Source organism: Sciurus carolinensis, chromosome 4 (assembly GCF_902686445.1).
Source record: "Sciurus carolinensis chromosome 4, mSciCar1.2, whole genome shotgun sequence".
In the NCBI taxonomy this organism is placed as follows: domain Eukaryota; kingdom Metazoa; phylum Chordata; class Mammalia; order Rodentia; family Sciuridae; genus Sciurus; species Sciurus carolinensis.
In genome coordinates, this window is record NC_062216.1 from 151,873,441 (window position 1) to 151,890,571 (window position 17,131).

General features: G+C 36.5%; 1 protein-coding gene across 6 annotated transcripts in view; it reads left to right on the top strand.

The window, feature by feature from the left end:
- Vezt (vezatin, adherens junctions transmembrane protein) overlaps positions 1 to 17,131 on the top strand; it is a 70,728-nt gene that overhangs the window by 16,590 nt on the left and 37,007 nt on the right. For 4 of the 6 annotated variants that reach the window (XM_047549102.1, XM_047549103.1, XM_047549106.1 and 1 more), the window contains exon 2: positions 13,090 to 13,224. In XM_047549102.1, coding sequence (XP_047405058.1) covers positions 13,090 to 13,224 — 135 coding nt within the window. Of the gene's footprint in view, positions 1 to 13,089; positions 13,225 to 17,131 lie in introns of those variants that run through there. The other 2 variants (XM_047549104.1, XM_047549108.1) reach the window with 2 other exon arrangements.

A 17,131-nucleotide genomic window follows, 5' to 3' on the forward strand; every position in this document is an offset into this window, starting at 1 on the left:
CTACATTTAGTAGGCCACTCTTCTGATCTCCAGATATTTTAGGTTAGTGGTATTTCTAACTTGTTTTCCTCCTCCAATTTGTTGCTTTGCTGCTGTTTTATGTTTCAGTAAATAGCACCGCCTGATTGTTCAAACTGGAAATGTAGGAGTCATCTTGTTCCCTCCATTGCCATCTGCTTTCAGTCAGTAACCAAATCATTTTTATTTTAATACCTAAACATTTATTAATTTTTTTTCAATTCCCATATACCTCCTGGTCCAGTTTATCCAACAATAGGAGACAAGATAAGTAAATGACATATTCATAGAATTGAAATGCTATAAAGACACTACAGAGGAATAAGGTAGAATACGAGGCCTAATATGGAAAGATCTTTAAGATGTATTAAGTGAAGAAAACCAGGTACAGAGAAGAGTATAAAATATATTTCCACTTATGAGAAATGTTGAAGGTACCAGGTTCAGTGGCACATGCTTGTAATCCCAGGTGCTGGGGAACCTGAGGCAGGAGGATGCAAGTTTGAGGCCAGCCTCAGCAACTTAGTGAGACCCTGTATCAAAATAGAAGGGCTGGGGATATAGCTCAGTGGTAGAGTGCCCTGGTTTCAATCCCAGTATTGCAAAAAGACAAAGAAAATGTTGAAGACTATTCTTATATACATAAATGGACACTAAATTTGAGGAAAGGATTCACAATATAAAGAATGCTTATTATCTTTTGAGAGAGACCAGGGGTTAAGGGTTGGATAAACAAGCTTAATTCTCATTTTATGCCATTTTTTATCATTTTTGTATTGTTTAAAAAATTTTTAAATTTAAAAATAGCAAAGCAATAAAAAAAAATGAGGTTGAGCAGTTGAGTTTCCTTTTATAGGTAAAATAAGTTAACATTTTCTTATATGTCCCTAGCAAGAAGTTAAAGTCAAAAAACAAAGCCACTCTAGAGCCTTATACACATTGGGTGCTCAATAAATATTTGGTTAGTGACAAATGAATAAATAGCCACTGCCTGTCTTCTAATCAGATGCTTGGTCCCTGTAATGCTCTTAGCTCTCAGTCATTGGTATCTATAAGACAAACAGATAGTTTTGTGAGAAATCAGAGAAAATCTGACCCGTGGGTGTTGCAGACTGCTGGGTGCTTTTTAAAAATGGCTCTGAGATCAGCTCTTCTAGAGGAGGAACTGAGAGAGCCTAAAACATGTGTCAGGGTCAGTGCGAAAAGAACATCGAGGGTTCAGACCAGGACAGAGGAAGTGACGGAGAAGAAAAACAGAAAAAAGCATCGTAACACAGTGACGTTGTCTTAATTGGAAGATACGGCCAGCACTGGCTGTTTGTCCATTAGAAGGACTGGATTGTAGACCCACAGCACAATCAATCACAGGGATTGGTTCCTGCCCCTGCCCCCGAGGATGTCCAAATCAGTAAATGCCATGTCTCTTATAGATCTTGGCATAGTAACCCCAGACATCCTCTGTGTGCTTTAAACCATCTCTAGTTTACTTATGATACCTGATACAATATAAATGCCATGTTAATAGTTGTTATACTATATTGTTTAGGGAGTAATGAAAAGGGGGAAAAGTCAGTACCTGTTCAGTACAGGTGCAGTTTTTCCTAATATTTTCTGTCCATGGTTGGTTGAATTCACAGATACGAAACCCAAGGACTAGAGGGCTGACTGTACTAGTGTCAGTAGCCAAAGAAAACCACTCAGCGTGGAGCTGCTTATGGAAGAGGCTAGGTTTATTTAAATGCCTGACCTTCCTAATTAATATCTGTGACCCTGTTAGTCAGATATACATTTCTTTTTTATGTTGACACCCCAACAGAATTTTTTTAAATACGAAAATTATTATATTGGAAAACTGAAATTCAGTTAAATGAACATGAAGTTCATGTAGAAATAATCTTCAAGTAGTCTAGCTCAACTAGAATTCTTATAGGATTTAAAATTTAAGTCCTTATTAAAGTGAACATAAGATTCTATAGAAAACTTTTTCTTCAGATATTTTTAATACCGTAACAATATTTCTAAGCCTATTTAAAGGTTCATATTGATTACCATAGAAGTTATTTAAGCATAACCAAGTAGTGCAGTTATTTGGTTTTTTTTTAAATTTATTTTTATTGTAAACAAATGGGATACATGTTGTTTCTGTTTGTACATGAAGTAAAGGCATACCATTTGTGCATTTGTGTAATCATACATTTACATAGGGTAATGGTGTTTGATTCATTCTGTTATTTTTTTCCTTCCCCCCACCCCTCCCACCCCTCTTTTCCCTCTATACAGTCCTTCCTTCCTCCATTCTTGCCCCCCTCCCCCTCCCCATTATGTATCATCATCTGCTTATCAGTGAGATCATTCGTCCTTTGGTTTTTTGAGATCGGCTTATCTCACTTAGCATGATATTCTCCAATTTCATCCATTTGCCTGCAAATGCCATAATTTTATTATTCTTTATGACTGAGTAATATTCCATTGTATATATATACCACAGTTTCTTTATCCATTCATCCATTGAAGGACATCTAGGTTGGTTCCACAATCTGGCTATTGTGAATTGAGCAGCTATGAACATTGATGTGACTGTATCTCTGTAGTATGCTGATTTTAAGTCCTTTGGGTATAGGCCAAGGAGTGGGATAGCTGGATCAAATGGTGGTTCCATTCCAAGCTTTCTGAGGAATCTCCACACTGCTTTCCAGAGTGGCTACACTAATTTGCAACCCCACCAGCATTGTATGAGTGTAGCTCTTTCCCCACATCCTCGCCAACACCTATTGTTGCTTGTATTCTTGATAATCACCATTCTAATTGGGGTGGGATGGAATCTTAGGGTAGTTAGTTATTTGGTTTTTGTATAGTTACCTGACATGATTTTTTTTTTTTTTTTTGGTGTTGGAAATTGAACCCAGGACCTTGTGCATGCAAAGCAAGCTGTCTACCAACTGAGCTATATCCCCAGCCCTGACGTGATTTTTAAAAGACATTCATTATGGACTTTAAAATTATATATTTAAACAGAGAAGAATACAATGAAAGCTCCATGTATCCATCATTATTAAAATCTCAATGTAAACTCTGATGCAGGTTTTTGGGTTTTTTGTTTGTTTGTTTGTTTTTGTTTTTTTCTGTGCTGGGGATCAAACCTTGGGGCCTCACACGTTCGGCAAGTACTCTACCACTGAGCTACATCCCCAGCACCTCTCATGCAGTTGATTTGCAAGTAACTTGTTTCATTCATAGAAATTCTGTTGAGTTTTTGGCTTGCAAATCATGGAAAAATAATTGACTTTCTGTAAGGGATCCCACAGAAACCACGCCGGACACGGGAAATCACATAAGGGAGTTTATTAAGCAAACAGAGTGTCTCCCTGCAGGGTAAGAGAGAAAATGAGAGGCAAAGAAAGAGAATGAGAAAGGGCGCGCGCTAGAGAGAGTGTGAAAGCCAGGAGGATAGAGAAAGTGAGGAGGACAGACAGAAGGGTGAGAAAAGATGGCTGGGGTAGCTACAGTAAAGCAATTGAATCCCGCAGGGCTAACAGGGGACCAATATCGGAGAAGGACACTTGCAAGCTGACTGATGAACCAATAGCTAGCCAGGATGTTGACAGATTGACAAGTGATTGGGAGGCGGGGAAATGGCTGCACCAGAAAGTTCAGGGGGAGCAGCTTTGTACATTACACTTTCTGTTTTGAGTTTTGCTCTTTTTGAATCCATTATTCTCCCAAAATAAGAAGTAAATAGCAAAAGCAGGACTAGGCCACCTACTTTTTGTGGTTTTTAAATCTGTGATTCCTTATACTCTACTAAAACAGTTTTTTCAACCGCCACACTATTGACATTTTGAGCCAAATAACTCTTCATGGGAGCTGTCCCTATGCAATGTATGATGTTGAACAGTATCCTGACCTCCACCCACTAGATTGGCTTAACTAGTGGTATTCTCCACCCCAAATCCCAGTTTTAACAATGAAAAGATGTCTCAGATATTACCAGATGTCTGGGGTGGGGTGGGGTTGCTGCAATTATCTACTTTGACTGAGAACCACTACTTTGTAGGAAGATTGTAGTTTTTTTCTCCTCCTCTTCCACTTCCTCCTCAACTCCCCCTCCAACTCCTCTTCTTCCTCCTCCTCTTCTTTACTTCCTTGCTTAATGGTGTTTTTAAAACATGGCTCCAAAAGAATCACATAACTGAGAATTTCATATTCCATAATCTTTGCATTAGTTTGTGGAAAAAAAAGTGAATGATTGAAATTGACAGGTAACGAGACATTTATTCGTACCGCCACCAACATTGGTAGCTTGAAATCATGTTACTAGAGGACACCTTTGACTTTTGTTGTCCTTTGTGGGAGTGGGAGAGCCTGGGCATTGTCGTAGAAGTCTGCAACTCCACGTACTTGCCCTGCATTGTCAGAATATTTTAAATGAAAGCATAAAATATCATGTGTGCATGCTACACTAGTTGACGCCTGTGTGTGATTAACTCACAAATTCATTTAAAGACATTGCTTTATTATTTTTGTATTCCTTTGTGCCATATTCCCTTTGAGTTGACATTAAAAGTACCACTACTATTAAAAGGAAATTTGTTAAGACTGTGTTTTAAAATCTAGTAAGTTGACCTTTTTCCCAGATTAAGATAGTTGAATTTTGTCAATTTTACATTTTTCTTACATAATAGTTTCTTAACCTTTTATGTCTAAATCTTGGAAAACCTGCCATATGATTTTTAAAAGACATTCATTATGAACTTTAAAATTATATATTTAAACAGAGACGAATACATTAAAAACTCCATGTACCCATCATCCAACATCAACTTCCACAGCTTTAATATTTTACCAAATCATTGTACCTGTTCCTCTCTACCCCACCTTTTCTCTTGGAGTATTTTAAGGCGAATTCCAGATATTACCTAATTTCACCTGTAAATATATCCATATGCATCTCTAACAGATACTCTTTTGTTCAAATGAGGTAATCCCAATACAACTATCCCATTTAACAAAATTAATAATAATTCCTTTCCCATATAATACCTAGTTTGTATTGGATTTCTTTAAGTATCTGAAACATGTCTTCTAAGAGTTGTTCAAACCAGGTGTATACATTGCATTTTGGTGGTATGTCTGTTGGGTCTTTTAACAGTTTTCCCTACCCCCTCCCTTTAGTATGTCATTTATTTGTTGAAGAAACTGGGCAATTAGATCTGTAGAATTTGGCTGATTGTGTGAGATAAGATGGCATTTGACTTAGCACAAAATTCTATATTTTAACATTCCACTTTTTTTTAAACCTGGCACCATTCTCTCTTTAGCTTCTCAATCACCATATGGAAAGAGAACAGTCAAGAACATCATAATGATTAACTGCTATGTATCCTAAAAGTACAAAATATTTTACATTCACAGAGGTAGTCCTATGATATTAGAGACACAGTTAAAAAGTCATTTTTGAGACTTGATTCTACTCTTTCAGAAGAGGGCCCAGAGGATGGTAGGACATTGCTCTATAAAAAAATATACCTTCTTACTTAGTATCTCTTTTCATTAACATAGCACTTCTTTATCTTGTTTCTTGAAAAGGATCAGGAATTTTATTTTACCTCCTGAACAAGTTTAAGAACCCCATACATCTTATTTTGCAAGAATCTGAAACCAAGAGATGATTTCCCTGAAGCACAGCCTACTTAGAACGTACCAGATCTCTCAGTATTTTTCTAGCTAATTTTGAAAGCCTTATAAACCATGGTCTTATCAGAAGTACCAGAGGATGAAACTTTTTAGCAAGGACCTCTCCTGTTTTATTTCATTTTATCCCTTGAATCTAAATGTTGGGTCTTTTTGTTTTGTTGCTATTGAATGGTTGGCTAATTCTGTCATTTGGGGCCTACTCCTCTCTGACCTCAGACCTGAAAGCTTACAACTTGTTCTATTGTGTTTAAATTATTTTAGAAGAGTTAATTAAGCTAATAGTAAAAGCATTTCATCCTTCACTTCCATTTCTGGACTAATCTTTACGTTAAAATGCAAACCAACAATAATAATACACTTCTACAGAATGTACTGTGGATCATACAGAAAACAGACACTGTGTTAACCGAGTAATTCAGACTTTATATATCCATTATTGTGGGATCTGATATCTTTAGGTGGGGCTGTGTGCAGGGCCAGTCTGAAGTACCATTAATATAAGACTTGGATGAGTCATTTTCTTGGAGTACTTGTTCAGCAAAAATCCGGGGGTTTCTTGTCTATTTTTGTTTATTTTTCTTGCAAAAATATGTTTCAGCCACCAGAACAATCAGTACAACCAAAGACTCTTGAATATTTTTCATTTAGCAAAATTCTTTCTTATGCTCTGATGTGTGTTTTCTGTCAGCTAGAATTTACAGGAATAGTGAGCCACAAGGATTTCCTGAGGAGGAGCTCCCACAGGCCATGACTGAGGTTTCTCATATTTCTTTTGGCGGCAGGAACATTTCTCGGATACTTCACAATTACAGTTTGAATCTAGTGCTGATGATTTCTCTTCAAAAAACAACTTAACTAAAACAGCTGTGGTTCTATTTTGCTTGAACCAAGGAAAAACTTATAATAGAAAAAACTACCTAGCCCCACCTGCTCTGCCTTACCCCTTCCCAAAAAAGTCCCTTTCTAAAGTCACCATTAACCTCTAATAACACTATGAGAATAACAGATATTTCTGTATATTTGTTAATTTTTAAAACTAGTGACCCCCAAACTCAAAGTAGTTAGGATAGTTGCAATAAGGAATCTCACTTTGCTGTAAAAAAAGGCAATCAAAATAAAAGTAAATTATTTTATATTGAGTGATCAAGCTTTTTGATTTTGTCTTGGTTTTGTTTGTTTGTTTGGTGGTACTAGGGACTGAACCCCTGTAAGTGCCTTGCCATTGAGCTATATCCATAGCCCTATGGATCTCACTAAGTTTTCCATACTGGCCTCTAACTTGTGATCCTCGTGCCTCAGCCTCCCAAGTAACTGGGATTATAGGCATGTACCACCAAGACCAGAAAGAGTGATCAAGTTTTAGTATTAAGACATTATTCACTCTGATCCTATCATACATGCACATAGTACAAAGATACATCAGTAAAATTTCATATTCTACATTAAAATTAACCTTTTCAAGGACTCGGGGGTGATACAACTCAGTGATAGAGTATGTGCTTACAGTTGGGCTCAATCATTGAAAGAAAAAGCGAGAGACAAAGAGAAAAAAGAAAATCTTTTGAAACAATGATGTTTCAAGTTTTGGCATAGCCATTCTTTGTTGATACTATAATTATCAAAAAGACAGCTGGATGCAGTGGCACACACCTGTAATCCCAGTGACTTGGGAACCTGAGGTAGGAGGATTACAAAGTTCAAGGCCAGTCTAAGCGTCTTACTAAGACTTACTTCAGAAACTCAGCAAGACCGTGTCTTAAAATAAAAAGGGCTGTGAATGTAGCTCAGTGGTAAAGCATCTCTCTGTTCAATCTCCAGTACCAAAACAGAGAGTGAGAGAGAGACTATTAAAATACTCCATCCTTTCCAGCTAATATCTGTTTAAAGCTTGGTTGTCTTTGTGTACTTCACCCAATAAATTCCAAAACATAAAACAATAAGTTGTATCACACTGAATGCAGGAACAGTATGTTAGTCACTTTTCTGTTGCTATGATAAAATACCTGAGATAAACAACTTATAGGAGGAAAAGTTTATTTTGAAATGTCTCATGGTTTCAGAGCTTTCAGTACATGGTCATTTGGCTGCACTGCACTGGTCTGTGGTGAGACAGAACATCATGGTACTGGTGCATGGTACAGCAACGTCGCTCACCTCATAGCAGCCATACAGCGGAGGGAGAAAGCGGACAAGGACTCTCATCCCCTTCAAAGACACACCCACAAAGACCAAAGTTCCTTTCAGTAGGTCCCATCTCCTAACTATTCCATCACTTCCAAATAGTACCACAGGTGGTAACCAAGCCTTTAGGGAGACTTTTAAGATCCAAACCTTAACAATTAGATATAAGATTCTAGCTATCTTCTATTAAACCAGATAGGAGATTTGCAAAAATGTGAAACAATTCATTCTTCTCAATAAGTTTTTTATTCTTCTCAATAAATTTTGCATTCAAAATATGTTGTTTACATTGACATTGTAATGACTTGAACCCTCAATTTTTAAGACCATAAGAAGTCTCAAAAAGTTTGAGAATCATCGTTCTGGATGTGGTTTCCCAAGATCCATCAAATAGTCTGCAAGTTATTTGGCAGTTTGAGGGAAAAAAGTGATAATTTTATCCCCAAATATTTTTAAAGCATTAATTTCGCCAGAAATTTCCTCTGTATTCATAAAAATTGCTCATGTGCTACAAGGTCTGTCTTGGTCAGTTCATCTTGTCATAAACATAGAAAAGGCACTTTTGCATTCATAGAGTATCTAGGTTTGTGTTAGAAAGTGATCCAATTTGCACTAACTGTCAAAAATAGAATATTGAATATGGCCGGGAAGGGTGGCAGTCGCCTATAATCCCAGCTCAGGAGCGTGAGGCAGGAGAAACACAAGTTCAAGTCTGGCATCAGCAACTTAGTGAGACCCTGTCTCAAAAAGTGCTGGGGATGTAGATAGAGAGCCCCTATGTTCAATCCCCAGTATCACAAAACAAACAAAATTGTAAATAGGAAATATAATGGTAGATGTCTAGAAATTACATTTTATTGGACCTCCAGTACATTCATTCCCAATCCAAAGACTTCTATGAGACTTCATCAAATACTTAATTGCATAAAGCCATGAACCAAAGCACAGTGATTGTCTTGGCAAGCCAGATTTTTCCAGAACTGTAAAACAGTACTTTCTAGAATGAAGGTAATAAAATTGTCACAAAAAGTAGGTAAGAAACCAAGGCTATTATGGCATCTTAAGCAATTACTTAGCATAAATGGATATGTCACACCTTTGACAAGAAACTTGTGAAGCCAGCTGGAAAGTTCATTTTTGTTTGGAGAAAAGGCAGAATAAGCTACTAGGAGTGTTGTGGTTTAGATATAAAGTGTCCCCCAAAAGCTCATGTGTGAGATAATACAAGAAGGTTCAGAGAAGAAATGATTGGGTTATGAAAGCCTTAAACCAATCAGTGAATTAATCACCTAATGATATTAATTGAGTGATAACTGAAGGCTGGTGGGTTGTGGCTGGAGGAGGTGGGGCATTGGGGGCATGGCTTTGGGGTATATATTTGTATCTGGCAAGGTAGTCTCTGTTTCCTGATCAGCATGTGAGCTGCTTCCCTCTGCCACACTCTTCTGCCATGATGTTCTGCCTCACTTTGAGCCCCAAGGAATGGAGCCAGCCTTCTATGGACTAAGACCTCTGAAACTGCGAGCCCTCAAATAAACTTTTCTTTCTCTACAATGGTTCTGGTTGGGTCCTTTAGTCACAGCAACAAAAAACTGACTAAAACAGGGAGAAAAGTGTATCACATGACACTGTTGAACATAATCTATGGTCTAGAAGATGATCTATTAATGCTGTTATTTTGTGAATTAGGCAAGTGTTCTAGATTATAGTTAAGTAAACAGTAAGTATGTGTTTAACATATATGAAGAATGTATCTGGAAAGCAAAGTATTCGTTGTTTATTTTCTATATATCATTTTGTTAAAAATCTGTGCTACAGATATTCCATTTTGTTCTTTTTTGAGTAATGACAATTAGAAAAGGAAGGGATATAGGAATCAGTGCTGAGGGAGCATCTGCTATATGTGCAGTAAAAGGGGCCTTGTAATCTGAATAAAAAAAATTTTTGCTTCCACACCCACCCTCCAAACCTCTTCTCAGAACATCAGTTAAGAGTGTGCCTCCTGATTTCCACTGAGTCTTTAATTAGAATAGGAATCAGTAAGTAGGGCTATTAGGCCAGATTCTCCCACCCCATTTTTTAAATGATTGGTGAACAGTGGTTTCCCTTTTTTTTTTTTTTTTTTTTTTTCCGCAGTGCTGGAAATCCAACCCAGGCCTCTTGCATGCTAGACAATGCTTTACCACTGCACTGTATCCCCATTTTTTAAATTTTACTTTGAGACTAACTTGCCCAGGCTGACCTCAAACTCGCAATCCTTCTGCCTCAGTCTCCTGATTATCTGGGATCATAATCATAGGCCCATCCTCCCTGGTCACCTTTGCATTTGTTGGAGAAAATATCAAAATAATGATATTCTCTGACACATGAAAATTATGTAAAGTTCAGATTTCATTGTGTGTAAATAAAGTTTTATTGAGATATAACTGTACTCATGGGTTTATGTATTGTCTCTGCTTTCACACTTCAGCAGCAGGCTTGATTGTTGGGACAGAAAACCATATGGCTTTCAAAGCCTAACAGATTTACTCTCTGGCCTTTTATAGCAAACGTTTGCTGCCCCTGACTTAACTCTGCTTTGATCAGTCTTATTTATTGTTCTTCCCCATGGGAGTTCATGTGAAGAAAGAGTTCTACTGCCTTAAAAACAAGTGTTTGATTTTTTTTTTTTAAGTATGTAAACTTTTCAAAAGGTCAGTCCAGACAAATGGGCCAGTGTTCTTATTCTCTTGCCACCCTGAGAGGCAGAGCAGGGTGGGGTTCACAGTTCAACTTGAAAACACAAATTGAATTTCAAGGCAATATTCAAATATACATTGTAGGGAATACAAAGATTAACTGTTTATGCCACCAGAGATTTTAAATCTAGTAGAGGGATAAGAAATATATTTCTCCTCATAATTTTAAGAAAGGCATTTGACTCATACTTCTATTCTCTCAAATTGCTGCCCAGCAGAATAAGAATTCTTATTCTGAATTCAACAATATAGTCCCTGAAAGCCTAATTTAGCTGTGGCTCCTCTGTTTCCACAGCATCCGTTATGTTCCTGTTATTGTTAATTTGCTTGGTTTCTCTGTACTAAACTATAAGTAAGCTTCTTTGGTATCTTCCTCACTAGACAAATGAATTCTTTTAGCTTAGAATAATATTTCAGAGTGTTGACTTTGGAGACAGATTTATTAGCCAATCCCAACTCTTCTGCTTTCATCCAGAATCTGTTTCTACATGTATAAAATGAGAATAGCAATAATAATTTTAATGATGATGATTATAAAACCCATTCAAGTTTGTTGTGAAGCATAACTGAGATGATGCAAGTAAATACTTAAAGATTTGTTAACTGTGTGAAAGTTGTTAGCACCAAAGTAGACTCACTTATTTAAAATCCTAACAAAATGGAGTCCAGAGACAAAAAAGGGAGAACCCTCACTCAGGTATGCCTGAAATAGGAACTGCCAAAAAAGAACAAGAATTTACCAAACCAGTATTTTCCAAGTAAGCCACTTCTATAAAGACCCTCTGCTAGCAACAGCCTGCACCACCAAAGAACAAATGCTACCTCCTGCAATAAGTCCCTGTAAACCAGTCTGTTTCTAAATACTTTAAATGAACTTTTCACTTTTGCCCTTAATAAACGCTTTGCCCCATCTCTTGAGGCCCCTATAGTCTGCCGTGGTGCAAGTGTGTCTCAGGTTGTAATCCCTTACTCTTCCTGAATAAACTCTGCTTTGGAGAATAGCTCTCTCTTGCTTGATTTAGCTGGGCAGCTGCATTACTGTTTTTATTATTTTATTTCTTAATACCTAGCATATAGATTTGTTGAAGATTGAGATTGTTGAACAGAATCAAGACATTTTGTGTGTGTGGTGTTGGACATCAAACTCAGGGCCTTGTGCATGCTAGGCCAATGCTCTACCACTGAGCTACACCCTCAGCCCAAGATTGATTGATTGATGGATAGATGCATGGATGCATGGATGCATGGATGCCAGGGTTTGAACCCAGGGGCATTTTACCACTGAGCTACATCCCCGCTCCTTTTTATTTTTTCTTTTGAGAAAGGATCTTGCTAAGTTGCTTAGGGCCTTGCTAAGTTGCTGAGGCTGGCCTCAAACTTGGGATCCTCCTGCCTCAGCCCAAGTTGCTGGGATTACAGGTGTGGGCCACTATGCCTGACCCAAGATTTATTTTTAGATTTATCACCAACTTTGTGCTTTAGAGAAAGTTGGAAGTTAAAATTAATTTATATACTTATCTAGAAGAGTTTTCCAATAGAAGTTTCGTCCAATAGGAAAAACAATGTTTCTGTTTGATGCGATTAGTCATTTTTTTAAAAAGTCTGTTCCTATATCTGTGTTTTTTCCACATAACTTATAAAAAGTTAGAGTATAAATCGAGCAATCACTATGTGCCAGGGACTGTCCTAACTGCTTTATATTAATTTAGTTTATATAAGAACCCTTTGAATTAAGGTTAACTCTTCCTGGTTTTAGATGGCATAACTAAAACACAGAAGGATTGTAAATTGCCATAGGTTACTTAGCTAGTAAGAGGCAAACTTGGGATTCAGACCTATAGTTTGGGTGTTTAGTTACTGGGTTCTAATGCTTGTATTAGCCATATTCTCTGATTTGCCATTTCTCATATGTGATTTATAGTTTATCTAATAGTAACTCCTTTGAAGAGTTTCATTTGCAATGCCAAGCTTATGGTAATTAATATATACTTGTGTTTAACAAAGTCATGAATATATTATGATAAAATTGTAATTAATATAATAATCATTATTTAGTACTTTTGGCTTAAAGTAATAACTATTTTTCACTGTAGGTCCTCTTCATAACTATAACCATCATTGGCTATTTTGAAACAGTTCACTTTAAGAATACAAAAATTTGAGACAAAGATATCGCCTAACCAATCTATTTATATTCCTAAATTCAGTTTTGCTTGCTGGTACTTGCCCAAAATATTCTGTCTGTTTTACTTAGAGTTTTTCCTTTTTTGGGTCTCTCTGTTGAATGCTCGTTGATTTATTGGTATTAAATCACATTGATTGCAGCTTTCGATTCTCACTGAAGTCTTAAAGACTCTGGACATACTAGTCATGATGGTGAAATTTGATATTGAATTTGGCCTCTTAAACTTTTGAAAAAAATAAGGATCTTGAAATTTATTTTATATGTCTCTTACAGAATTCTCCACTTTACCAGTACTTACAGGATTTGGGACACACAGACTTTGAAATATGTTCTTCTTTGTCACCAAAAACCGAAAAATGTGCTACAACAGAGGGACAACAAAAGCCTCCTATGAAAGTCCTACCAAAAGTAAGAGAGTGTGCTCATTCTTTTTTTTTTTTTTTGTATGTGGATTGAACCCAGGGGTGCTTTACCAGCGAGCCACATCCCCAGCCCTTTTAATTTTTTTATTTTGAGACAAGTCCTTGCTAAGTTGCTGAGGCTGACCTCAAACCTGCAATCCTCCTGCCTCAGCCTCCTCAGTTCCTGGGAATATACATATGCACCACCACACCCTTTGAGAACATGGTTATTCGTGTGTGTGTGTGTGTGTGTGTGTGTGTGTGTGTGTGTTTTGCTACAGACCTAACTAACCCAGGACCTTCTACCCACTAGGCAAGGACTCTTGTTATTGAGCTACATCGCCAGCCAAATATGTTCATTTTTTATGGCTTTTGTTCCTTATTTTACTGTTTAAACACTTTTACTACCCAAAAGCAAAAGCAAAAGCAAAAGCAAAACCACCTCCCAAGTACTTCCGTGTCCTTCTTCACATTGGTGAGATGCTTCTTTTTCATTTTATCAGTACTAGAAAATCGTTTAGGTAAACAGGAATCCTTACTGCTGCTTCAGACTGTTTTGTGGATAACTTATATAAACTGAGAAAATGAACATGGTTGAATTAAAATGTTATTTTTAAATATTTAAGTTATCCAAAAGGATCCTGAAAAATATACTAAAACTTCAGTTAGAACCCAACTAATAGGAATCCTTTATTAAATGGAATTTCCTCTTTAAATCTTTTTTTTAAAAGAGCACAAATTATAAGAAAGCAAATTGATGTTTTTGAAACACAGTTTCAAGGCTATATAATAGAATGGGTGTGTTTACCTCGATTTCTGATGCCTTTTATATTTACAGGGTTACATACATCTATATAGTAAATATCTCATATAGTTGATGTACAGCATTGTGAAGCTGAGATATTGGAAAAATCTCCATTAATTATGTCTTATAAAATGCATCTACCAGATTCACTTATGTCTTTTTAGTCATATTTCCTGAAATATTAAAATATTCTAGTACATTTCAGTTTTATTCAAAGGATTCTAATAGAAAAAAAATTAACCAGATTACCTCATTCCTAATCCTTCTAGTTTAATCCATGTTTTATTACAAGACTCAGTTACTATTGTGAAGAGGCATTAAAGTTTCCAATTAGTCATTTATTCCATTGATAAAGAGAGAGAGCATAAATTGACAGGAATATCTTTTCTCCTGATCTTGTTAGTAAAACATAAAATGTGAGGTAACCAAGCTCACTCCTTTGCAATAACGAAGTAAACTCTAAAGAAATGTTTTTAACTAACACCTAGAAATGGGAGTTAGGGAAGTTAGTGCTCACATGGATCAGAATTTACCCCTTCTTCCCCTTTTCTTTTAAGAATGTGAATTCTTGGGAAGGGGTTTGAAAGCAAAACCTAATATTTTATAAGCTATTTATAGACTAGTACTTGTATTTGAGATTACTTAGCAGCAGCTAAGACTGGCTAAGGGATAATCTTCGGGTAGGAGATGGGCACTGACTTCTAGTTTTGGAAGTGCTTTGGGGCATAAACTCAGATGTTTAATGCTTGTCACTTATGATAAGGATTTTTATTTATAGGAATGTTTTCATTTATAAACAAATCAGATTAAGAGCTTATAATTGAATCCTCTCAGTAATTGAGGAGGGACAAAAAACACAGTCAGAGGATATTTTAAAAGCTCACCACATGTCTAGAATAATTTTATTTAGTCTTCCTGTTGTACATCTCTGAGCAACTTCTTTACTGTATGAGCTTTATTTTCCTAAAATTAATTTTACCCCCTATATCTGGGACAGCTAAAATTTAGAAGCATTTATTGAATTATTCATTCTCAGGGAATATATTTTTAGAATTGTCCCCAAAATTCTGTTCAGGGAGTGAACTATCAATTATTTTCTTTGCAAAGCAGTTTTTAAAAAAAATAAAATAAAATATGCATTCTTGATGAAGCAGTCATTAGCATTATTAATTGCCTTCTCTTTTTAAACTTTTTTTCATTAATGTTAAGTATTTATTGTATAGTCTGTTCTAGTATTTGTATCATGATATTCAATCTTTTTTTTTCCCCGTTTCCTTTCTTGTGGTTGTTCTTAGTGTCCTTTCATAAGGTTTTTTGTTTGTTTTTGTTACTTTATAGTACTTGGATTGAACCAGGGATTTTCTACCACTAAGCTACATCCCCAGCCCTTCTTACTTTTTATTTTGAGGTAGGACTTACTAAGTTGCCCAGACTGGCCTCCAACTTACAATTCCGCCAACTTGCAATCCTCCTGCCTCTGCCTCCTGATTGCAGATGTGCACTATTCCCCGCTCTGTCATAAGATTTTAGCTTCAAACCTCTTCTCTCCTTCGTCTTTCTTCTCTGGGTAATCTCATCTACTTTCTTCCCTTCATTGGTTGCTTATATACATTCTCCAGGCTTTGCTGATTTCCAGATGCTTATCAGACATTTTCACCTGCGTGTGCTCCAATAAGCTCAGATTTAACCTGTCCAAACAGGACTTCTTTTCTCAGTCACCCCCAAAACAAACAAGCAAACAAACAAAAGACATTCTTTCTATATTCCCAAATTACTGCCCTCTGTCAGTTATCTTACCATTTCCTATCACTCCTGTGTTGCTTTGGTAACTAAATGATATATCAGGTCAACTTCTATGTATCTGAAGTCTGACCCTTATGCATTACTATGTTTGCATACATTACCTTGCAGAGACCTTTATCATTATTTATATGAACTATTAAATATCTTCCTAGTCATTCTACAGACATTACCTGCCAGTATAGCCTTTACAATTATTTTTATAAAATGCTGATTTATTATTTTTCTTTCTTGCATTAAAAACCTTTGTGGCTCCTCATAACCTACCAGATAATGTCCAGATTACTATGGTATCTAAGATTGTAGTATACCTCTCAGTATACTACCCTCTGTCCCCAGACTGGGGATTAAGTCGGGGCCTCCCTTTTCCTAAGCATACTCTCTACCACTTAACTACACCCACTCTGCCCTACCTTTTTTTTTTCTTTAATTGACACATAAAAATTGTAATTTATGGAATCCTTATACCTTTTAACTTCCTGACTAACCCCTTCTTCCCTTGATAACAACTGTCTGGGCTCAGCCACCATTCCCATGGTCTGCACCTCCTTAGCCCCTCTCCTCTGCTCCTCCTCTTCCCTTCCCCAGAATGTCTTCCCTCCTTTGTTAAATTCCTGCTCCTCTGATAGGGCTCAGCTCCAGTGTCAACTGCTCTTTTGACCTCCTCTTCTCCCACACTTTTCTTGACTTTGCATTGGTATGTCATTATTTCTACTGTCTTTTCTAGACTAAGTTCTTGAAAACAGCAGTTATGCGTATTTATTTGTTTTTCTTATGACCCTTTGAGGCATGTGGATATAGTAATCACTTAATATAAACTCCATCACTTAATGAATATAACTTCCATATACTGGCATGTTCAGAGAACAAGCTATTAAGGCAAATTGAATTTTTGGTTGATTCAATAATAAATCTTTTATTTCAGTATGTGACAGTTTTTCTAAAATGATTAAAACATCTTTCTGCCTTGATATTATGAAATGAAATGGTCTTAGTATTTGAGAACTTGGCATGCCCTAGGGTTTTCATTCTGAAATAAATACCATCATCACATTGACATAGTATATAGTGTTCCCAAGACAAATGGATTGCATTAGAATGACTTTTGGCTGCATTTTGAGGAACAGATTTCTAGGCCTCATTCCAAACCTATTGAATCAAACTCTTTTTAGTTTGGAGGCTCAGAAATATATTTCTAACTAAAATCTCTAGGTCATTCTATTATACAACAAAAATTTGGAACTAATGAGGAGGCTGCAACATTGACAAGATGTATAACCTGGACAGTTTTGCCTCCCTTTTTCTGATA